Genomic DNA, 25,436 nt, shown 5'->3' on the forward strand with positions numbered 1-25,436 from the left:
ATCAGTGTTACAACTAATTTTCTGGATAAATGGACTCATCTCCTGCTTTATGACCTGCAACTTGTTAAGGAGGATAGTGAGAAAGCCTATGGTGATGTTAAATTGGGCAGAAAAAGCACATCAGGTTGCTTGCTAGTGACTGGATTAAGCTCAATGGTGCCTGCAAACCTCCCATGTATTTCATTTAGATAGCATAATTGGTTTTGCAAATCATTAATAGTACTGCAGAATAATTGTAAGATATAAGCTGGCCATTGAGTTATATTTAATTTTTGGCATTTTATGAACTTTAGGTTTTTATTACAATAATTTTAGTTGCCATATTTGGAGTTTTCTCTTCTTCCCATGTATTATTTTTCTGTTTTTCTCTTAAAGAGATATGGTATATTTAAATATTCTTTTTCTAATCAAATGTCATATTTTTAAAAATCTGTATGAATTTTACACATTCTTCTTAAAAGCTATTAGACAAACATAGAGGTCTTTGAATGGGTTGACCAACTTGGTCAATAGCTTTTTAAATAGTTATGACCACAATATATGGTTCAGTGTGTCCTTATTCACCAATGCCAACTATGCTTCTGGATATTAATACCCTATTTTAACTAATTTAATTGTTGTTTAAGTATTATGTGTTTGTTTCATTTTTAAATTTACATTGAGATTCCTTGCTTTCAATACAATCTAAGTTTATTTTTTTAATGATGCTTTTGGAAAACAGAAATGAAGGATAGGAGCGGGGGAAAGTTAATTCTGTGAATTAAGTTATTTGTTAATATTTTTCAAATTATGGTCAACTGTTATTGCACATTGCAGATGCTTTTAAGAAAGATAAAATTTAACCTAAGTGTCTCTCAATGAAAAGCTGAGCGATACTACTTCATTTTTTCTTTCCAAGGACTTTTTCATTTCTTAGTTTGCCATGATTTATATCATCAGTCAATATATAGTAATAAAAGATGAATATAGTAAGAAGTTGAGCAGCTGTAATGTATACTCTGTACTATACTAGAATACTATACTATAAATAGTTTTCACTTACTGGAATGAAATGAGCAATATTGGTCAGGATAACTGCTTCCACTATGGTTTGTTTTTTGTTGTATCACTTCTTTCCTCTTAGCTCCCTTTTTTTTTTTCTTTTTCTTTTTTTTATTTAATGTCTTTTTTATTATTTTTCCCCCTTTCTTATATTAAGATAAAATTAGTTGGTTAGCTTGAAGCACAGAATTATTTTCTATAAAATTACTCCTTATAACCTTAACAATTTATTTCATTCTAATAGATACTTCTGTTTTTATTCAGCTTACTTGTTTATTCACATATGTAGTCCATCTTTGAAAGTCTTTTGGAAATGCAATTTTATGTATACCCATTGCTGACTGTCAGGAAGTTTGCAATATTTGAAAGAGCACACATGCTTCAGACACCATCTTTTCTGTAACTTATTTTTTTATTTATACAGTTGAGAAATTAAAAAAAAAAAACTTTAAAGATCTTTTCCATGCAAACTGTTACATATTTCAGTATTTAAATAGGATTTATTCAATCCTTTAGTGCAAGAAAAGGAAGCTATGACTCCAACTACAGTACAATGTGAAGAAAACACAAAATAATTTTATTTAATTTCATTTTGTATTTAGATAAATTTGCAGCTGATATGCTACATTGGCTCAATTTTGTAAAAGGTGCTTTTCATACTGTGCTGAAATCTTGAATTTGTTGGTACTAGAAAAAAATTTTTCCCTCCTATATCCTGCCTTATTGGGTAACTCCAAACTCATTGAGGATAATGGCATAGTAAAACATTTTATCTGGACGCATACTTTAAAGATTTAGTTAAACATGCTTATTTTATGGAAAAGGCTTAGAAAATAATGTGGCTGTCCTAAGGTCACAGTGAGAGTTAGTGTAGGGGAAGACTTAGAATCCAGGTATCTCGCTGCCCGTTACAGCACTGCCCACAGTGCCTGAGCTTTAGCTTTAGGTCTGCTCCACCAGCCAGAGTGTACTTGATCTCCCTCTTGGATGACATTTCAAATGAGAAGTCATTCTGTAGTTTTGTTAAAGTAATCTTCCTGGAGGTTGTGCAAGGACAGCACATTTGGTTTTGAGCAAAACGTCTCACAGATGCAAGCCCTGAAACTACATCCCAGGCAATGTGGGCACCCAGGAGTCAGAAGCAAAGGATCGCTGCCTTGGGAATACACAGCAAGGTAGATCCTCTGATCAATCAAAATTATGAACAGTAGAAGCAAAAACAAGCTATCTGAGAACAACAACAACAACAAAAAAAAAACCCTGAAGATTTTATCATTACATTGTTCAACGTCTTACTGTCTTTATTTTTTTTTATTTAGGTGTAGTTGACATATCACTATCACTGTCTTCCTTTATCTTCCCTTGGGTTTATACTTATAAAATTCACCTGTTTCAGTCAAATATTTAAATTTTCATGTTGCTCTATTTTTTAATGGTCACATTATTTGCCAGGCCTTCAAAGAAACTACCAATAATGAGATTTTTTTTTAAACCTGCAAATATAAATTTATCTTTGATATGTATAAACTTTTTAAAAGAAAACTTTGGAAAACAAGTTAGTTTTGTCATAATAATAAATTCTTTCTACAGCAACAGCTATATATTGGCTCCATGGCGGGGGTTGCCCAGCTGCCTCTGCACCGCTGTGATATCTACGGGAAAGCCTGTGCGGAGTGCTGCCTCGCCAGAGACCCGTACTGCGCCTGGGATGGCTCCTCTTGCTCTCGCTACTTCCCTACTGCAAAGAGGTAGGAAAGATATTAGAAATAAACAAAAGGTTTGCTACTTATCATACCTGATTTAATTTTGAAACAGCTTCCTTCATATAAGTATACCAACTTTTTTTCGATTAATAAAAAGAGGCTTAGAGGTTGTTGTTTTTCCCCTCTTTTCCTTAGTCAAAACAATCAGAAAAATGTATAATGGGATAGTTGGGTATAAATGTAATGGGATAAATGGTTTTAATTAATTACTGAGGGAAATCTAAAACATCACAATAATATCTTTGAATGTTTGTACTTTGAAGTGATAAAGTTTTGCAACTTCATTTTACATAGGGGAGTGGTAAATCATCTTCAACTTAAATCTATCATATAATCAGTCCATATGGATGAAAGATAGTTCATAATATTAAATGTTGATGTAGTATTAGCCTATCCATTTTGTAAGTACAGTTTTCTTAAGCCTTTAACATTCAGAATTGAGATGATATGTTTGTGTCATTTTCATATTCCTACTGATTTTGTTGGAAGTTTACATTTAAAACAAAAACTTCCTGTGGAGATAATGCATTATTGATTAAAGAAACCATGGATAATTTAAAAAATAACAATGTGCAGTTTTTACAGCAATTGAATTAAGTATTTGATTAAAATGTTATAGTTCCTAAAATCATTTAGCTTTATGGGGCTTTTAATGTTAATCAAAAATATGAATTCATGTTTGAACTAAAATTGAGTATTATTTCCTTTCCATGTAAAAATATATAATATTACCTAATTTAGTAATAATACATTCTAATTTTAAGCTAATTTTAATAAGAAGGATTAAAAATCATAACTACAGCTCTGATATGTTAAAAAGCTGTGTGTTATATATTTGAAATGTGTCTATTGCATTCCTGCAATTCATGATTGAAGGAATTATTATTAACACATTTTGTTATGCCTTGCAGATTTTACTTAATCCAACTGCATGTTTCTTTGTAAAGGATGTTTAGAGACCTCACATTTATATATTCCTTGTGAAGGCATTTTTCAAAAGCTTAAATGCAGTAAAAAAATGCCTTTCCAAGTGCTTTGTGGTTTCTGTTTCACAAGTTCTCTTGTTGGCTCAATTTTGAAATGCGCAACATCTGTTGATAGTCTCACCAATTCTACAAATAGGAATCTATAAATACTTTGGACTCCTAAATTTATGAATACAGTAACAAGTTCTCAATGACCTTTGTGAGAGCTCTTTTCAGGGATGGTAACTAACTTTTCAGAAAGACAATACCCATTAAAATAGATGCAGAAAACAGTTGGGCAAGTGTCCCCAATCTTTTCCGGTCTGTTACACATAGCCAGTCTCCACTTTTAGCCTCTTTCTGGAAGTCTTGTTTGCACCACAATTGCTAAAGCCAACCTCCTTCTTCTGGGTCAGCCATTAGCTAAGTTCAGATGGGACACACAGAATGTACTGCAACTAACATGATCTGAGCAGTACGAGTAGGAAAAACTCATTTAGATTTTTATAGCAAATTTGGCTTTTCTTTTAGAGGTAAGTTCATTGTCTTCTCTTCTGCCTTATTCTAATGAAAGAAGGCCTTGTTCTTCAATATTTGTTGTTGCTTTCCTTCTTTTATTCACTTCACAGGTAAACTGGTTTGCAATCATAGCCCTATGATCATAAAAGACATATTTTTTTTTAAAAAGTTGATATAGCAACCATAAAAGAAAATTAAAAAACTAACTTAAAAATAGAATTCATACTCTTAATACTTTTAAACTTAACTGAACTCTATTAACTTAACAAAAATATGTGTTAAGAGAAAGAGAACATTCATATGAATTTTAATTTTCAAGCTTCCTCATTAGTGATTAGAAAAAAATGTTTAATTCTGTTTATTGAATTTTTCTATTCTATTTTTCATGCTTTTTGCTCAGAATCAGAATTTAAGATGTTAAGAATTTAGGAGTTTCTAGATATTAGATCCTTATTTAATCACATCCAGTAGGAAAAAAAAGGAAAGAAAATTTGTTATCAATGACTTAAAGACTTTTAACACATTGTTAATAGATTTGTATACTGTTTCCCATTTTGATCAGCTTGGGGACTGCTTTTACAGGTATAATGAGCTACTTTAAAAAAATATTTTAGTTATGGATGCATTTCTTTTGATAAACTCTTAAAGTCTTTGCTTTTTAATTCACCCTAATTCTTATGACAAATTCCCAAGAGGGAATAGAAATACAATAATACCTTTTAAATTAATTGTTTTAGACGTACAAGACGACAAGATATACGAAATGGAGACCCATTAACTCACTGTTCAGACTTACAACACCATGGTAAGTTACAACATTATTCATCTTTCAACCTGCTAACACTGGCATAAAATCACAAGAAATAAAGCATATCAACACACATGCAAGGCACACACATCAAGATTTTATACACTTATGAGACTTAAAGCTCAATATTCTCATATTAATAAAAGAAGCCAGTTTAAGTACATGATTTCATATACAGTTGCCATGTGAGAGTAGTAAGCAACAAAAATATTCATTTAAATATATCAAAAAAGTAAGTGTATTCTTAAAATGTCACTAAAAGTATTCATTAATATGCTGACAGTGCCCAATATATTGTTATTGGATATCCTAGTCCGGTAGAAGATAATTCCGGTATCTTCATGCTGATTTAGTAATAGAATGTTCTCCTGAACTGGGGATTTGGGACCAAGTTCATTTTATGCCTCCTAATAGATTTCAAGGCCTACTTCATGTCAAGGTGCTTAGTTTATCCTGAAATACCAACCAGTCTTCATGTAAAATGGAGTAAAATTGTAGAATATCTCATTTTCCTACTTCAACCCTTTACAAAAATAATAATGCAGCTGTGCTTCCCTCTGCTGGAGAAACATATCAATGACATCACTGCTATGAAGAATTCATAGCTAAAATGAGAATATTTTACATGTAATTGAACTTAATTATACTATTAACATTTTTGGTGTCTTTTACATTAATTGTAAAGGAAAGTCTAATATGTTTATCAGTTAATTTGGATTTGATCTACTAATTCTGCAAATAGAATATTCATGTTTCACTAATGTAACAAAAGAAAACACACTGCACAAGCAGCACCCTAGCATCCTTAGCATGCATTCCAAAACCTAACTACTTTTCTGGAAGTCAGATCCCTGTCATGTGTCCTATATGTACTGCTATCTGGTTTATGAACAGTCACAGGGTTGTTTGGAGGATAGCAATACCAGGAGACAGATAGCCATGAACTTAGCCTATATTTTGGATCAATTTTTCTTGCAAAATTTTCTTACCAAGGACTTTCCTGTCTGTTATTGTTCTTATTATAAAGAAAAAATATACCACTTTATTGAGTAAATGTTATTAATTTTTGTCATTGTGGATATAGTGCATTATTAATCTACCCCCTTAAATTTTTCAAATGGCATAATTTAATTGGACAATAAAACTGGTCTTCTATTCACTAGTTTTCTATTCATCTATTTTATGTAAAAATATTGAATTATGATAAGCACTATTTAAGCTATGCTGTCTTATGAAATATTAATTCATGTATTAAATAATCTGCTTGCTTAGCTATGGAGAATTTAATGATAACAAACGGGAAAAAAGATATAAGGTAATATAGCTAGAGCTCATTTTTTTATCAGACTTCAATCTCTATATTGGTATGTACCTTGCTATTTTGCTCATTCTTATATCTCTGGGGCTATAACAGATGCAATATCATGAATATCATGATAATAAATATCATGTAGATAAATATTTATTGAATGAATAATCTAAATATTTCAACTATAGCAAAGATACTTATTATTTTGGTTTTTCAGAAGAGATTTGAACTAAATAACATCTATTTTTTTGTATAAATGATTTGTCATACATTGTTATTATTAACATAATCATATACAGAAATAAAATATCTTAAAAAATGTCAATCAATTAACTAATAAATCATTTTTAAACACCAGTATATGTAGGATATTATGCTATATTTTGAAGACTGCTACATATATTTATATTTTACTGATAATCAATTTGTAATATAATAAAAAAATCATTTCAAAATTTTAGTACAATACAGTTTGAATACAACATTTTACAGATTCATCCATTTATTTAGAAATCCAGTCCCTTCAAAGACCCAGTTAGGTGTTTGGGTTTTTTTACATTTTTTATTAATTTCAGAGAGGAAGGGAGAGGGAGAGAGAGAGAAACATCAATGATGAGAGAGAATCATTAATTGGCTACCTCCTGCACACCCCCTACTGGGGATCAAGCCCGCAACATAGGACATGTGCCCTTGACTGGAAACGAACACGTGACCCTTCAGTCCACAGGCCTATGCCCTATCCACTGAGCAAAATTGACTAGGGCCCCAGTTAGTATTTTTTTAAATTATATATATGCTGGAATTATGAGTGTACATATGCAAGGAAAAGCTGACCAAAGATGTATTTACTTTTTAAAAAGTGAAGCTGTGAATGTTAATGTTGTTGACTGTTGATTGATTAGGCATTAGTGAGTGCTTCAGCTTTTAACATTGTGCTTTGATGAAATTAGTTCGGTGGAAGCCTACAAACATTGCTGCTATAGAATTGCTTACCTACAGAAAGAAAATGAATGTGAATCAAGCTTTCTCCTGATTGTCCCATTGAAATGCACGCTGTAAAGAGGAAAGAGAATTGCTGTGCTTCAGTGTTACTGAGTGGTGTGTGTGGGGGAGTGGGGGGTGTACAACTCTAAGGAGATGCTTGGGAGGAAATGGTAAAATAGTCCAAGAAGCTCTGCAGCAATAAAACATTCTCTTTTTGAAGGCCTCTTATTTCCTTGTCTGCTTGTTTGATAATTGACAAAGCATATATATATATATATATATATATATATATATATATATATATATACCAAAGATTATAGTAAATTTTAAATGTTTGGAAACAGGTATATCCATATGGCCAGGCTGAGTCGCACCTTGGGAATCGGTAAATTGTCTTAAAATAGGTGTTATCAATACTTGAAAGTAAAATGAGCAAAAATCTAGAGGTCAACCCTATTAAGTCATGTATGTTGTCTTGCTAATGTCACATCCCGCATGGAATAAAATAGTTGTGCTCATATGGAAACATACAAAGTTATGTTTTCACAGAAAGCTGCTAGGCAACTTGAAGCCAAATTATACATTTCAGGACAATCAGTTCCAGCTGTGATGGTAAACATAGTTTGTAACACTCTATATTTTACATATCCTGAAGTTTTAATAGAGAGACTATATAAAATAATTCAGAATGAAGTGGGAGAAATTTTCCTCTTGATGAAACCTTTAGCACTCACTCAGCGCTCTGCTCCCTCTGAGTAAAGGCTGCACTTGGTGAGCTGTCCTGGGTGAAACAGAAATCCAGCTCCCCTTCCCCTCTATCCAGAAGGCTCTCTTTCATCACTAGTGGCCCTTCACCTAGGGAAATTTTAGTACAAAACCCTAAATATATATATGCTGGCAGATCTTCCTGTCCTCCCGCTTATACCTCATTCAGAATGCTAAAGACAAACCTCAGGTTTTTGCAATATGTTTCCTTCCCTACAATAACTGTGGTGCACAAAATTGAAGCCGGTCTGAATTTACATTCAAGAGCATGAGAGGCTGAGTTAATTTACCTTTAAACTACCTCCCCTGTCCTCTTCCTTACCAAACAAGAATGAATCAAACTGTGGTCTACAAATCCAGAGAAGAAAAAGCTGCACCAAAAGTAGCAGTTTTAAAATTAACATCATCTTAGATTTTTTAATCTTGGAAATATGTTATATCCTAACTTCTAAATGCCATCATTGAATTTCACTCTGTAATAGTTCCCTTGGCTGTTCTACATTTCTCCTCTAACATCCCCATAATAAAACATCCACAGAATTCGATCTTCTTAATTATCTCCACAACTAGCTCAATTTATGTCTTGGTTGGCATCAAAATTTCATAAAATATCTTTGGCCATGTCATTTTTATAGTCTACAGAGTTGTGAATATAGTATTTTGTGGCAGTGCTAACCTGGTCTGTGCTTCGGCTTCTTTTATACATGTAGAAGCATCCAACTACAATTTTGAGCTTTTAGCCTCAAGAGAAGCAGGAAGATATGCTAGATGAACATGATGTCAGTCCTAAAAAAAAAAAAAAATCCCTAACTTTAATAAATTACCAAATTGTATCAAGTCTAAGATGCCACTGAATGTAAGATACAGCATTTTTAGTATACTGCTAAAATAGAAAAACTGCCCAATATGGACACTCTAATAGATGGTCCCAGTATCAAGCCAGGGCACAATAAGTTTCAGTATGAGCATAAAGGAGAAATAAATTCCCATGAAGAAGAAGATACCAAGGATGTTTGGTTGTTTCAACCACAATTATGGGTAGTGAAAAGGGGAAGAAATACTCCTTGAACCACAAGTTGGTACTCATGAAGGTTTATTTTCTGAATTCACCAACAGGGTGGACCAAAAATCTCAGACAAGACTTTAATTTAAAGAGGTATCAGGTTAGTAGGGTCCCATGTGTCTGGCAGAAGAACAATTTTTTTTTCTGAAAGAAAACAACTTCAACTCAGATCAAGAGCAACTGTCAGATGCATTCTGATACCAAAGATCTTAAGATATGAAGTGTGCACCTAGAATGAACTTATTACAGTATTACCTTCTACTAGAGGACCGATGCACAGAATTCATACGAAGGGCTTGGCCCTTGCAGCCCCGGCTTCGTCCAGAAGTTTGTCCAGAAGGACGTCCTGAAGGTTGTTTGGCTTCTGGTCTAATTAGCATATTACGCTTTTATTATTATCAATAACTTTTGGAAACCCTTTTTTGAAACTATTTCCACTGGAGATAATCAATTATCACAATAGTCATCTTCTGATAGTACCTTAGGCAAATAATTCAATTATTCATAGTATATGTGTGCAGAACATGCATATACAACCTGGATAAGAAGTTTGAAATAGTTAATGTCATCATTGTTCTTTATTAAACTTTTAAAATATGTCACCAGAGATCAACCAAATGTTTTTACACCTATAATTTAACCATTGTAAACAGAAAACTTTTAAACATGCTATATTTCTTAAGTTCCAAAACTTAAAAGAAAAACATATTAGAACGGAAGATGGTATTTTCATTATTGTTTATGGAAGGTTTATACTTCAGCAAGTGGGTATTTTCCATCATCTCCTATCATACCTCTTGGGAAAAAGTAAATTAAACATCAAAGTCTATGTTTCCTGTCTTTAAATATAAATGATCCTGATAATTTTACTCTGACATACAAATTTTGTATGTGCTGAAGATAAGACATATTATATGTTCAATATAGACTAAATCAATATTACAGCAGATTTCTTGATATTGGGGTTGCTTTTCATGTAATTGAGTTTCAGCCTGTCCTGTGTTAAGAAGCATTGCAGGCTTGGGCATCACAAGATATTAAGCCCAGTATTAAATATAACTATTCAGATGGCTTTATAGTAACTTCATAATACCTCAATTTCATTTTCTTATTTTAAATTTTAATAAGTCACTAAAAAAATAAGATACTAGTGACTCTCTCTGAAACAAGAATTACCTATGAACAATAAAACAAAATATCCTAGCCCTGGCTGGTTTGGCTCAGTGGATAGAGAGTCGGCCTGTGGACTGAAGGGTCCCAGGTTCAATTCCAGTAGGGGGCGCATGTCTGGGTTGCGGGCTCGATCCCCAGTGTGGGGTGTGCGGGAGGCAGCTGATCAATGATTCTCTCTCATCATTGATGTTTCTATCTCTCTCTCCCTCTTCCTTCCTCTCTGAAATCAATAAAAATATATTTCTTTAAAAAAATTAAAATACCCTGGTCATTTCTGTCATTTATGCATTTACCTATCTGTATACCAATAAGAGCATTTTAATCAAAATATTTTCCTCCTTTGCTTGAACTTTAACAGCAAATATTATTGAGAAAAAATCTATACAGTCAAATATTAAAATTACAATGTGTTAAAAACAACTAAAATTAGATTTATCTTTATATCAGCTATTAACAGTATTTGCTAAATATTTAAAATAATTTACAACCATTTACCCCTCCCCCAAATTGTTTTATTTTCATTATTTATGAAATTCAACTTTTCAATAACATAAATGGGAAGACATCAAAAATGATAACAGAGACCAAATAGTTGAATAAACACGTTTCATTAACTCACCCAACTTTGTCTTTTCTCCATGACATCAATTTGTTAAGATCATTACATTATTAACATTTTGATCTAGGAAGACATTTATGGGGTTAAAATGGAGAGTGAAATAAATGGAAAGCTGAAATGTGATGCCTTCTGTTTCTGCTTTATTGGAAGAGAATCAAATACTAAATAAGGCCTTTAGCAATATGATATTTCTGGCCAAATGATGGATATCATGACTTTTTGTTGTTACAAAAGGAAGCAATTTATTTAACTTCTTTCTTTCCTCCCATTCTTTCTGGTTTATTAGGCTCATTTCATTTCCATAAATTATTCCACTAAAAGAGGAAATGATTAATTGAAGATTGCTTCCTTAAAAACATTATTTCTTGTCATTAACAGCTGCAACATATTGTAACATTGTGTTATTCAAAAACACTGTGGTGCATTTAAAATTATTTTAATGTTTGTTGCTCTCTCAATTATTTTGCTCAAATATTCAATTCAACCCATGAGAATTCATTATGCAAATTTAACAACTCTACCCTTCTTGTCTACTGGTAATTTTCATTACAAAAGTTTGTATTCAAAACAGTTGCTTTCTAAGTGTGAAATGTATTTCTAAGTGGATTACATTAAAATCGTTTTCTTTCTGGAAACATACAAGATTACTCATGGGCAAGGACTTCCATTAGAGATTTAGGGGTCCCTGGAGATATTACCCTGTATTCTTTGATTTATCAAATTTCTTTCTCTTCTTATCCCATATTTGGATTTATTATTCTGGAGTATACTTGAGTAGTCATCATTATCTCTCATGTTATCTCAAATCAACTGTTGTAACATTCTAAAATTTAACAAATTTAAAATATCCTATCTAATAAAAGGATAATATGCAAATTAATTATCACTCTGTCACAAAATGGCGGTGCCCATAGCCACAATATGGCGGCACCCAGTCCTCTCAGCCTTGCCAGAGTTCCCCAGTCCCGGGGGGGTAGCCGCTAAAAACAGGCAACATGAGTGGCCTGGCTGAATGTTTGCTTCGTCGCCGCGGCGACAAGGCAAGCATTCCACGCCCAGTCGCAGATGGGCCTCTGGCCAGGCTGGGGCACAGAATGAGGCAAGCATTTCACACCCAGCCGCAGATGGTCCTCTGGGCCACGGAGAGCCTCTGAGCAGCAGGCATGGAGCGGCCAGGCCCCGCAGAGAGCTACTGGCACACGGATTTGTTTGCAGGGCTAATAGTTTTAAATGTTTAACAATGCATTATGTCATATTCAGGGTTATATACCCTATGCCCTTTTTAATTGATTACATTTAAAATTATTTTGAATAAAACTATGGTAAATCTGTCTTGAGGATATCGAAGTTACATGAGATTTTAGCTTTAAATAGAGGGTAAATAGTTGCCTAGATTTGCCATTCAGCAAACTTCAGCCAAGGGTTAATGACTGTCTTATAGAATGTATAGTTTGGAGGAAGATAACTAGATTAATAATTAATTCTAATGAACTATAGTACTGTAAAGATATATGCAAAACAAGATGCTAGGAAGCATAAAAAAGAAAATTTCCATTTTGGTGGTGGAGGAGCAGAATTGATGTTGGGGAGTTCATAATTTGTCTAGTATGAATTCTCAATAAAAGATTCTAACTTATGAATAAACAGTTTGAAATATTAAAAGAACAACCATGACAATAATACCACCTTACATATTCATAATTATTTCTGTACTCAGACATTATACTGTTATTTTTATGTAGATATATTTTATGAACCACACAGAAAATATTTTAAAGGGTTATAAGTATTTTGTTATGTATAATTGTTAAACAAACTAATAGATTTCATACATTTTGCAATTATTTGATTAAATACAAATATAAGATAAAGATAGGAATAATGTCACACAGGCAAAGCAAGTATGCTGTCAGAGAACAAAAACAGTCATGCAGGAAAAATATATCAAGAAGTTATAAGGGCCCTAGCTGGTTTGGCTGAGTAGATAGAGCATTGGCCTGTGGACTGAAGGGTCCAAGGTTTGATTCCAGTCAAGGCACATGCCTGGGTTGCTGGCTCGATCCCCAGAGGGGGAATGCAGGAGGCAGCTGATCAATGAGTCTCTCTCATCATTGATGTTTCTATCTCTCTCTCCATCTTCCTTCCTCTCTGAAATCAATAAAAATACATTTTTTTAAAAAAGAAGTTATAAGGGTAAGACATACATTTTACTAAAAGATTTTTTTGGCCAGTGTAGAAGGGGAAATATGATAAACTGATGAGTCACAAAGTACATTAAAAATTAAATTGTTCACGAAAATCTAACTAATTCCTAAAAAGTTACACCAGAAAGAAACTGTTTTCTATCACCAGGGAGATCTTGAAGAGAAACTAAAAACTAAGCAGGTTTCTCAGGACTATTGGTAAGATTACCCAAGAACTCTCTATGGACCAGAGAGTACGATTAAATTAATTGAGAAGAAGATGACTTAGTGACTTTTTTAGAAGTACCTAATTGCTAATATATTAACCCTTTGCACTCGCTTGCTTTTTTCTTGATTCCTTTATTCTACTCGGGATTTAATTTTTTAAATACCCCAGATTTTACAAAGCACGGCAGTAGAATAAAAAACTGGAGTTTCTTTTCATACAAACTTATTTATTTGGATTCTTTATATTTCAAATTATTGATACATTCAATACAATTCGACATACGAGCTGCTACCGATGCTAACCGTGTCGAGTCACACTCGACATCCGAGTGCAAAAGGTTAATATTAAAGCCTCTTCTTTCTTATTATGCAGGTTATATTTGTCTTAGCTTTGGAGTAACTAGTATACAAAAGTATTTTAAAAGTTCTATGTTTGAGGTCAATAATTTATACCTTATAATTCTATATATATCCTATATAATAAAACCCTAATATGCAAATTGACCAAACAGAGGAACAACCAGTCACTATGATGCGCACTGACCACCAGGGGGTAGACGCTCAATGCAGGAGCTGCCCCCTGGTGGTCAGTGTGCTCCCACAGGGGAGCACTGCTCAGCCAGAAGCCGGGCTCATGGCTGGCGAGCACAGTGGTGGTGGCGGGAGCCTCTCCTGCCTCCACAGCAGATGGACATTCCCCAAGGAGTCCCCGGCTGCGAGAGGGTGCAGGCCGGGCTGAGGGACCCCCCTCTAGTGCACGAATGTTGTGCACCGGGCCTCTAGTTTATAATAACATACATTAGGTGAGAGACAAGGCAACAAGAAAAGTAGGCCTGGGAGGCATGGTTGGTAAACCAGAAGATAGTGGATCACCGTGTTGTTTGTTTCTGAATCTAGTAGACTTTTTTTCTGTGTTGTCATGCTGTTATATATCTTAGGATTTCATGAATATTTAGAGCTGGAATGAAAAGTCTCTTCCTAAAAGTAAAATGATTTCTTTTACTAAATTAAAACTTTTTTTTTTTTTTTACTTTTTAAAATTTTATTGGTGTGAAAACATTTAACCGTTTTAACAAAATTTAAGTGTATGGTACAGGACTGTTTACTATAAGTACAATTTTGTACAGCAGGCTCAAAATCTTATTCATCTTGCATAACTGAAACTATATACTCATTGATTAGCAACTCCACACCTCCCTTCCCTCCCACCCCTGGCAACCACCATTCTACTTTCAGCTTCTAGGAATTTGACTATTGTAGATACCTTGTATAAGTAGGATCATACCATATTTGTTCTGTCCTCAAGATCCATCTATGTTGTTGCTTATTTCAGATTTCCTTCTTTGTTATGGCTGACTAATATTCCAACTCAAAGGATTTCTAAATCAAAAAACTTTATTCTGTGCAGCAATTAGCAGGAAAATGATATTCCATGTAAACTGTATTGACCGCTGTGACAAGGCATTTTAATTATTCATGGTAGCTCCTGAATCAAAGAAGACTTTCTTCAGAAATATTCAAATTCTCTCCATCCAGGGAAGCAGATGTCTTGCAAACTAGCAGAGCAATGTGTGCCATATCTATTCAATCAAAGACACACTAATAATATCAGTGAAAAAATACTACCATATTCAATATTGATATTGAAAAAGATATATATCTCCAGTATGTAAAAAATGACTTCAAGTAGATTAAATGTTGTTTCTTTACATTTCATTCATTTCCTGTTGTTGTTTTTTTCCTATTTCTAAGGGATTGATCTTTTAAACAAGAAGGGACAGACACTTCTCTATGTTAAAAGAGTTGTATTTCACATCTCCATCAATAGAGGAAAAGGCGCTGAGGTTGACATCCCTGGAAACAGCAAATGGAGGCAGAAAGTTGATTCTAGACAGGGTGAGACTGAGAGATGATGGACATCGGCCAGGCCATGTACACAAGGATCAGATGGAAGGAGGATTTGGAAAGTTTTCAATCTAATGAGAGCAAATCATATTGTGTCTGACAGACAAAAGTACTCAATTTGATTATAAGGAGAGTAAAACTGTCAAAGTGATACCAAAAAAAGTGGGGGGGGGGACTTAAATAAAAAATCTAGCTAAGTTTGAAATAGAGAACAAAAAGTTTTTGTCTGTCTCTTACTGTCAGCCCTCTATGCATATGAAAATATATTTATTATTTTCTAAATTAATATAATGAGTTCCAGACTGTGCAGGATGTCATATTGGAAACAGGATTATACAAGATAATAAGGAGGATTTTTTTTACTCTAAATGAGTTTTACCTACACCTCATGTGTCATACTTTTGATCTTAACTGTATTTCATTTACCACATTGAAGGAGGTTACATAAAGGGTAAAATAATAGAAACTTAATCAGGAAACAGGATTTCTTACTGTTGCATTTTATTATTGACTCTTGCCATAGTCTTTAGTCTGATTCTTAAAAATATTGCAAGATGTGTCATTTTAAAATGAGAACAATTGAAACCACATGGCGTCAGAATGGCACATCTTTCCTCTGAGCCATCCCAACCATTTCACACCAATTGATCTTCAGAACAAACCTGTGGGTTCTTTGGGAGTTATTGGCAAGGAATATAAACTTCCTGAACTCTATCTTTTGTAAAATACTAGATAAATATTGGTTGGTAGATTTAATTTTACAGATAGAAAACAAAGAGGCAAAATCTTTTTTTCAAAGGCCTAGTTGAATAACTTTACTGCTGGAAAATATTATAATATAAACTAGCCCCACTGATCAGAGCATAGAGTTTTACAGTGAAAATCATTTCTTGGAGAGGATTATCATGGCATCTAAAAATGTATAGTTATACTGCACATATGACAGATTTTGTTGCTGTCATGCTATTTTCTGGTAGGCAAATATCTGCACGTGGCTTATATAATCCATACCAAAGTAATGTCTATTTTGATAAGCACTTGGGTTCTGAAACTTTACATCCTTGACATTTCTGCCATCCACAATCAATTCGAAAATTTGAAAATCAGCTTGGCAATAAATTTACCTCTTGAATTTCCAAATAAATACATTGAAAAGTTGAGTTGATTTCTCCAACATTTCTCATTTCATTTCTTCCTCACTGAACAGATAAGCACCATGGCCACAGCCTTGAAGAAAGAATCATCTATGGAGTAGAAAACAGCAGCACATTCCTGGAATGCAGCCCCAAATCACAGCGAGCTCTGGTCTATTGGCAGTTCCAGAGGCGAAATGAAGAGCGAAAAGAAGAGGTATCGCAATGAAACCGCGTGAATATTGAGAGGGGGAGTGCTGTGAATCTTTATCCTTCACTCAATAATAGCTCATTCACTAAACAAATACTCATTGAAGGCTGATTATATGACAGGCTTTGTGCTAGGAGTTAGAGAAACAAATGTGAGTTTTGTCTCAGAAGTAATTTGGGGATATATTTTAGAATCTTCTTTCTGTAGTTATCTACAAAGCAGTTATGTTATATATATTTGTCTAGTAAAAAACAAATCCCCCTAGTAATTTTGATTTTTGTTCAATTCTGCTATCTAAATGTGTGTGTTTTTCTTCATTAACTTCCACCTCCAATGGGAAAGGCAGGTTTGGGAAAGGGAGAAGTAGATTTATGATGAAGTATGTAAGGTCCCAGTATGAACTCTCATATGAAATTAGCATGTAGTATCAGACAGAGCTTCCTCCTCAATGGATACATTTATTCCTCTGTAAAAATAAAGAATTGTGCATAGAAAATATCAGTGAGAACTCTGAGCTTTCTAAAATCATTAAGTAAGGGTAACCAGACTATGCAGGTTACTTTTAAATGTATTACATGCAGACAATTTTATAAACATAATCTGAATATAAAGGCAAAAATTATCCTATTATCTTTTTTGACATCTGAAGCAGTCTTTAAGTATTTAATCACATCACACAAATGTCAAGGTTGGTTTTGTTCGTTACTGTTATACATCTCTGTTAGAAACTGTATTCAAAATAAAAGTGAGGTTAGATATATTCAAGAGCATATCTGCATGGTTCTGTCACATCTAAGACCTAGGAAAATGAATAAATAATTATTAAGCTTGTATTGCTACACTTTTTCTACTTGCTCCATTGCTGATGTTTGTGTTTCATTTTTTTTCAAATCTTACTAAATGTTCATTCTAATGCTGCATTGTTTTCTACTATCATGGTTCTGCATTTCCAATTCCAATAGTTAATGTTAACTTTCTCCTATATTTATATGCCTTCTTTCAAATGTACAAAATAAAGTATATATTTACACTTTCCTCCCATTACCTTGAGTATTTTAAATTATTGAAATGAGAAATTTTATTGAAACCATAGGGAGCCAGTGTTTTGCAATGCATCTTATATAACAATTGACAAATTTATAACTTTTTTTCTGATAGGAAAATGGTATCCTACCTCTTACGCTAGAAACTTTAAGTGTTACAATGTGCCTCAACACATAATCTAAATTTTTACAGAGATAGAGTTTCAGAAATTACATTTATTTTAAATATATATATTTTACTGCCTTTTTTCCCTTCTGCTAGATTAGAGTGGACGATCATATCATCAGGACAGAACAAGGCCTTCTACTGCGCAGTCTACAGCGGAAGAATTCAGGCAACTACCTGTGTCATGCCGTGGAACACGGCTTCATGCAAACTCTTCTTAAAGTGACCCTGGAAGTCATTGACACAGAGCATTTGGAAGAACTTCTTCATAAAGATGATGATGGAGATGGCCCTAAGACCAAAGAAATGTCCCACAGCATGACACCTAGCCAGAAGGTCTGGTACAGAGACTTCATGCAGCTCATCAACCACCCCAACCTGAACACAATGGATGAGTTCTGTGAACAAGTTTGGAAAAGGGACAGAAAACAACGTCGGCAAAGGCCAGGACATACCCAAGGGAACAGTAACAAATGGAAGCATTTACAGGAAAATAAGAAAGGTAGAAATAGGAGGACCCACGAATTTGAGAGGGCACCCAGAAGTGTCTGAGTTTCATTACCTCTAGAAACCTCAAGCAAGTAGAAACTTGCCTAAGACAGTAACTGGAAAAAAAATGCAATATACATGAACTTTTTTCATGGCATTATGTGGATGTTTACAACGGTGGGAAATGCAACTGAGTTCCACCAATTATAAATTAAGTCCATGAGTAACTTTCCTAACAGGCTTTCTTCCTAATGCCAACACGTAATAGAGGTCAGGTGAACACAGATGTTCCCTGTAGCAGTCTTAACGTTTCCTATGGGATTTCACTGTACAGGTTTTGCTTTCTTTGCCTGAGAAATAAAAGTGTCATTTGCCATATTGCCATCTAAAGAAGAAAAATTGCATCAGCAAAGCCATTTTATTTAACTAAAACTTTAAAATAAACCGCATGGATTTACTAAGCTGATGAATATTCCAAAACGTGGTTGGATTCATGGATATTTTTGTCTACCAGCACTCCTGTTTATATGTACTGGAGGAGTAAAATGAAATAGTCTGTGGAAATATGAAAAACATAAACCATCCATCATCCAGAAGAAAAATGGAATACACTGATCTACTACTGATGTCTTCTTTCAGCTTTGATCTAAAGATGTATTTTATTAAAACTATAATTTAAATGTACCATGACAAATATGCAGTAAAATTTAGCTCTTTCCTAAGCTAGAGTAGGTTTTTGTCTTACAATTATTGTGCTATATAGTTTTTGCTTTAAAAATACCAATTCTGTGCTGCTTTTTTTTTTCAAAAAAATTTTTTTTTTCTGTTCTGCAAGAAGGAGAGCCAATAATACTGTTTTAGAAATATATACATGTCATTAGAAGTTAATTCCTAAAACCTGGATAAATTATGTTTTATTTTTCTGAGGGTTTCAAACAAATAACACCTCTCCTTCTTTAAGTATTATCTAAATTAATTTTAACCTGCATAATGTTCTTGGAAAAACAGAGCATTTAATCCCCCCCAAAAAAGGGAAGAAACAAATTGATATGTTAAACGCATTTTGTTGTATCTAATGAATAAATGAGGAAAAAGGAGCTGAATATTTCTTAAAATTAATAAGCATTATCTTAATATAATATTAATAGAAAATGTCTCTTAATTCCAAGCTTGAATCCCTGCATGATACTTGAGACATAAGAACTCTCTCTCATTATTCCATTAGGAATTACACCTGTGCCACCTAATATTTTTTTAAAATAGAAATCGTTAATATTAAGAACACTATCTTAAAAGCAAATTTCTCAACTCTGTTTACATCTGTATCAACTGCCTCTTATTTCTCATTAAGACAGTTATCTGTCTAAAGAACATTACTTATTTTCATGTCAGTGGGAGTGACTTTTATACAAACTGTTTTCCAGGACACAATCCACACTTTAAACATGTAAAACTTTGTCTCTTGCAACAACTTATAAAATAAGGTAATGATTATTAACTAAGGGCTTGCCTGCTTTATTGTCCTAAGATGATTCCTTGAGAGACATTGACTTCAAGGCCCATAGAACCATCAGCATTACAGTAATTTCTTTTGCACAGCATTCCCCTTGCCAGAAATCCCTCCCTAAGCCCTTCAACATGCACAAAAATGCAAAAGAAGCATCCTATTGCTACTTGATGAAAGCAGCACTGAAATTCTAACTCTGTCTTGGGATTCTAATTAACTCAGCATTAACTTCTCACCTCAGACTAGAGTGAATTTTCTAAAATTTCTCTATCAGCTGAAAGTTTTCACAGATTGAAGCTCATGTTACAGTTTTAATGATTATGTTGAATAAACAATTTGTTGGCACTTGTTTCAAATGAAAGCCTAAAATATTCAACATTCCATTTTAGGCTCCATTGATTAATACAGTATTACTTTTAGAAGTACATCCTCTAATGCTATCTGAATTTTAAATTATTTGAAGAACACACTCATATAGAGGGAGGAAAAGTGTGAAATGTAAATCAAAGAACAAAGAGTGTTCCAAAAATAGGTCATCCTTTTATTTTTATGGAGTATCTTAACTGTACTAAAATTCGGTGTTGCATTTCATTCTATATTTGCAACTGAAACAAATTTATTCACAATAACAGAAAGTATCTTATTTCTTATTAGTCTTTAAAAATAAAAGATTTGAAGGGCTAGGGATAATAATTTCAAGATGTCTTCCAAAATCTAAATGTATTTTGTTTAGCATTATGAAATACCCATGGAAAGAAAGTCTAGACTTTAAAAGAAATAAAAAAAAAAACTAACAAATCTACTGGCATGTCTTTATAAACCACCAGGTATAAGTTTTCAAAGAAAATTAAGGATATAACTTGCAGGTAAATAACTCTTATTACAGTTACAATCTTCTGCCAATGTGTATTGAGAGGGGACAGGTTGCACGAAAAATAATGTCCCATTCAATTTAATTTGATAGACTGATATATGCATGGATCATCAGAGTTGAAACCAAGTTAAGACATTCACGTGTCCTTAAGCAAATTATGATGGCAGTCTTAAGATAGGGAAAAGGTATGTTGCATCAGAGAAATTATGGCCCAGTTGAAATGAAATGTAAAATGTAAATGCATGTAAATGCACATTTAATAGTAATTTTTATGTATTACTTAGTGATTTTCAATGGTATGTGGTTAATATTTTTGCTACCTACACATTAGGCAAAGAGATGTAAATAATTTTGAAAAGAAGACGAGTGTACAATGCAACCTTATACAGGTACTCCATTTCAGTGTGTTCAACATCACCGGAAAATGCCAGATTTCCCCCCCGGGTGACAAGGTGGTTCATGTGCTATTTAAGGGCAGGAGGTTTGTGCCCATTCAATAAGCATGTTTTTTTCCAGGTAGTACATATGTTCCATATCTGTATTTATCATTGCATTTCAGATGGGAACTACAAAACTGGAAAGAAAATGTAATGAAACTGCTGCTGTAAATTATTCCTTTTGGCATGTATTCAGTTGCTAAATACACATTTCTTCAAAACATTTGAATTCAGATGTCTTTACTGTCCCCTCCAGCATATGATGTCAAGGAACATAAAGTTCAGGAAATGTGGAGAACCAGTCAGGTGGCTACCTAATCAGCTCTCAGGTTTCCGCATTGTGGTCATCGGCGAACTGGGTTCTATACTTACGGTGATGATGTGAAATTTTATGACCTTTAACTTAAATATTGATATTTTTATGTCATGCCTAAAAAGAAAATATGAGGATGAAACTCTATAAGGTGTCATTATCATAATCATTTTGGTTTTATTCAGGACCTACAAAGATGTCTGCAAATTTGTTATTGAAATCGATGATCCTGAAGGTTATGAGTGAGAATTAACATGGAGTGAATAGCATAACATTTTGAAATCTTTGTTTTATGAATTCACTTTTTACACACCATTTGATTTCATTTTAATGGAAATCTTGCAAGTTTTATGGCTGAGTGAGTTGTAAGGTGTTAAATATAGCTGGCCTAATGCCAAAGGCAGCCATCCTTTCTATTTTAACTTTGTAGTAATTATTAAAAATCAATGTTTATATTTACAAAATACATGTTTCCATGAAGAAGAAAACATTCTCTTTCAAAAATTCTGCAAAATCATTTTATTTATAACTATTTTCTTATACTTAAAGAAACATATGTTTGTTGAGTTAATATATTAAGAGGAGCTATAAATGAAAGAGAGAATGAAGCCACAGAAATCATGCCTCATATCGTATGACCATTTTTACAGTCAACCTGACCAAGAAAAGAGCTTGGTTTTCATTTCAAACATGCAAGCACACACAGGCAGAAAAGAAGTAATATGCAAACTATATGTTGAAATATAAGACAAATTTGTCTAGATGAATAGAAGAAGGAAGCTCTGAATAGACAAAATAAGGAGGATGGAGAAAAGGCATGAAAAGTGCTTTTATCCTCAGAACAAGTATTCCAAATGGATGGAGCATGTGGTTCATCAAGAAAAGTAAAATGTCCCACTACTATGAGTCAATGGTGCATTTGTTCGTTTTTTCCTGGATTTGGGTTTAATGCCCTCTATTTTATAATCACACATTCTCATCTGGCACATGTCGTCATGCACTCTCCTTCCTTCCACCCCCTACCCAGTTTGCTTTCTTTCCTACCTTACCTCTTAATGTTGACCTCTTTTATTTTGACTCAGCTGAAGTGCTTACTAAACAGTGTTTCCACAACCATCTTCAAACTAATCTTTTTGCCATGATCTCCTCTCTAGGTCAACTGACCACGCTTCAGCTGGAACTGAGGATTTCACAGATGAGTGGCTGGGAGAAGATAGCTTCATCAGGTTGACCCCTCTGTGCTCTAACAATTCAACAGATAGTTCTCTTTCTTATAGTTCACTTTCCTTCGGCCTTACCTCACTCATCTAGTATTAAAATGCTCAGCCACAGGTTCCCACATTACCTTGCTAATTTGCAAATAGTTTTGGGTTTTTTTTTGTTTGTTTGTTTAAAAAAACTTCACCAAAGATATTAAAATATGAAGCTTGTATTTGTTCATGGTTACCCTAGACGGAGTATTTCAGGGCTAAACAATGATGCAAGTGAGTTTAGCATATGTAACTGACAAACAAAGACTTATTTTTACACACATGCAAAAAAAAAAAGTTTTTAAAAAGCGAGGAGGCCGAGCCACATCTTGAATTTGTCAACTTCACATCACCATTATATTAAACTGTCAAGGTTTTCTCATATAACAAGAGAATGTATTTTATTTCTTTTAATGTAAACATTATACTTGTAGACACACTGTTTATTTATACAGTACCTACGTAAAAGTTTTTATAAATGTACTCAAATCATCACAACTTGGGTAGTTTTAAAGTCTCAACTTTCATCCTTTCTTTGTACATTTTGCTGAAACATTATACCTCAAGTAAAGACATTTTTAAAAATCCATGTCATTTGTGTAGCCCAGTTTATAATGTTTTAACCCTTCTTTTATATAAATACATTTACAGAAGCTTAAGCATTTTTAGACAAAGTTGTGTGACTAAACACAAACAGCTTTTCCACTTTAGGATTTTTTTAATATGCCTCAATTTTTAGGAGGATTGCATCTTTGAATTTAAAAAAAATAGTTTTATTAAACTTTAAATATTTTTATGCAGTGTTCTAAATGGCTGATAAACAAATTAACATGTGTCTCAATATACCATTCAATAAATTCTATTTGAATTTAAATACTAAATAAAAATGGCACATCTGTGTTCAAATTTGCATTATTGGCAGCTACCAATTTCAGAAACATTGTTCATTTTCTTCTTGCATTACTTTTGACCCTAGTGGTATGTTTGTTGAAAATAGTTACATTTTATTTGGTTTGGGAAGCAGGTTAAATTATTACCAAGTGAATATTATACTACATCAACAATAAAATCTGGTATCCATATGGAAAAGTCAACTATCAAAGATTATATTGAATTCGTACAATTATTAAATATATCCACTCAGAAAAGTTTGAGTAAAATTCATCCCAATATTATTACATTTTTATCAAAACAATAGTCGTTGATATTAAAAATTTGACACTATTAAGATTTCTCCTTTAACTTTTTAAACCCTCTAAAATTAAAAAAAAACAACAACAACAAATACCCTAAACTTAAAAATCCCTAATCTTTCAAAAAGTAACATATCCTCTTACCCTAAATGGAGATTGGAATATAATCTGCAATTTTTTCCATACTGATCTCTTTCTAAGCTCCTCTTTGTCATCAGACAGTGTTTACTAAAATTATGTAATATCAGGTAGCTCTATATTTATTAATGAGAAGTAATATTTTTAACTTGTTTAAAGGAAATGTTTATGTTTTTATAAAATTATCTGATTAACGTCAGTATATTAAATCTAACAATAGAAACTTTAGTATATATTGCACTGTATTATATTATAATCTATATATATATAAAAGCCCAGTGACCAAATGGCAGAATAACCAAGATGAGCGGCTTAACCAAAATGAGAGGCACTCCACAGCAGGCTGATCGCCGCAGGCCACGCCCTCAACAGTGCACAAATCCGTGCACTGGGCCTCTAGTTTAATATAATAGTAAATAAAATCAATAGAAGCAGAAGTGTAATAAAACTTTACTAAAGCTTCTGTTTGATGATAGAATATTACATTTTCATATCACTTCATGATGTTCAAGATATGTTCATGATCTCATTTGATCTTCCTTATATGAAGTAGAACAATTTTATTATCCCAGCTCTGAAGGAGAGAAATGTAATAAATGGCTTATCTAGATTTAACATTCAGCAAATATTCAGCAAATTTTAAGCACCAGATTAAAATCTTTTTATTTGATCCAATTAGAACAGAACCTTTTTTTGAACATGTTGTATCATATAGTGAAGTAAGTAATCTATAAAACTTTTAATAAATTACCAATGCAGTAAGTATTATTTTAGTTTAGATCATCTGAAAAAATGTATATTAAGGAAAGCAATTGTTAACTTGGGCACTTGGTGATATAAGATATTATAAGATATTAATTATATGAAATGTTGGTCAAGTGTTCAGTTATAAAACATTCAACGTGATGCCTATAATTTACCTCTTACAACAAAAACATAATAATAATAAAAAAGTATTGGTTTCTTCATGTATCTTTCTTAAGCTGAATTCAGGCCAAAAAATAATACTTTAATTGATACAAATGAGGTTTCTTCACATATTTAGTTATATAAACAAAATAAAAAAATATTTTTGAATTATATATAGATTTATAAAGCCTGTTTTTTATTTAATATGATTTTGTTATATTCAATTTATAATAATTTGAAGTGAATTATTTTGTAAAGCAAACTTCAAAATTGTATTTTGATAACAGTATACAGCTATATAACTTTCTAAATACTTTTTATTAAATTGCTACTTCCTAGTATATAACAGTTATATTATGTATTTATGTATGTACTTGGTACATATACTAGATGATTTAATTTAAGAATATCAAATTAAAGGAGCATATAAGAAAATTTCAAAAATTCT

At 32.9% G+C, this 25,436-nt stretch overlaps 1 protein-coding gene across 2 annotated transcripts in view; it reads left to right on the forward strand.

The window, feature by feature from the left end:
* Window positions 1-21,406, forward strand: part of SEMA3A (semaphorin 3A) — a 196,674-nt gene extending 175,268 nt beyond the window's left edge. For both annotated transcript variants that reach the window (XM_028157967.2, XM_054726411.1), the window contains 4 exons: window positions 2,632-2,789; window positions 5,026-5,093; window positions 16,533-16,675; window positions 17,975-21,406. In XM_028157967.2, the coding sequence (XP_028013768.1) occupies window positions 2,632-2,789; window positions 5,026-5,093; window positions 16,533-16,675; window positions 17,975-18,430 (825 nt within the window). In that variant the 3' untranslated portion in view covers window positions 18,431-21,406. The remainder of the gene's footprint in view (window positions 1-2,631; window positions 2,790-5,025; window positions 5,094-16,532; window positions 16,676-17,974) is intronic.
* Window positions 21,407-25,436: the final 4,030 nt, after the last annotated feature.

This window comes from Eptesicus fuscus, chromosome 14, assembly GCF_027574615.1.
Source record: "Eptesicus fuscus isolate TK198812 chromosome 14, DD_ASM_mEF_20220401, whole genome shotgun sequence".
Classification (NCBI taxonomy): Eukaryota; Metazoa; Chordata; class Mammalia; order Chiroptera; family Vespertilionidae; genus Eptesicus; species Eptesicus fuscus.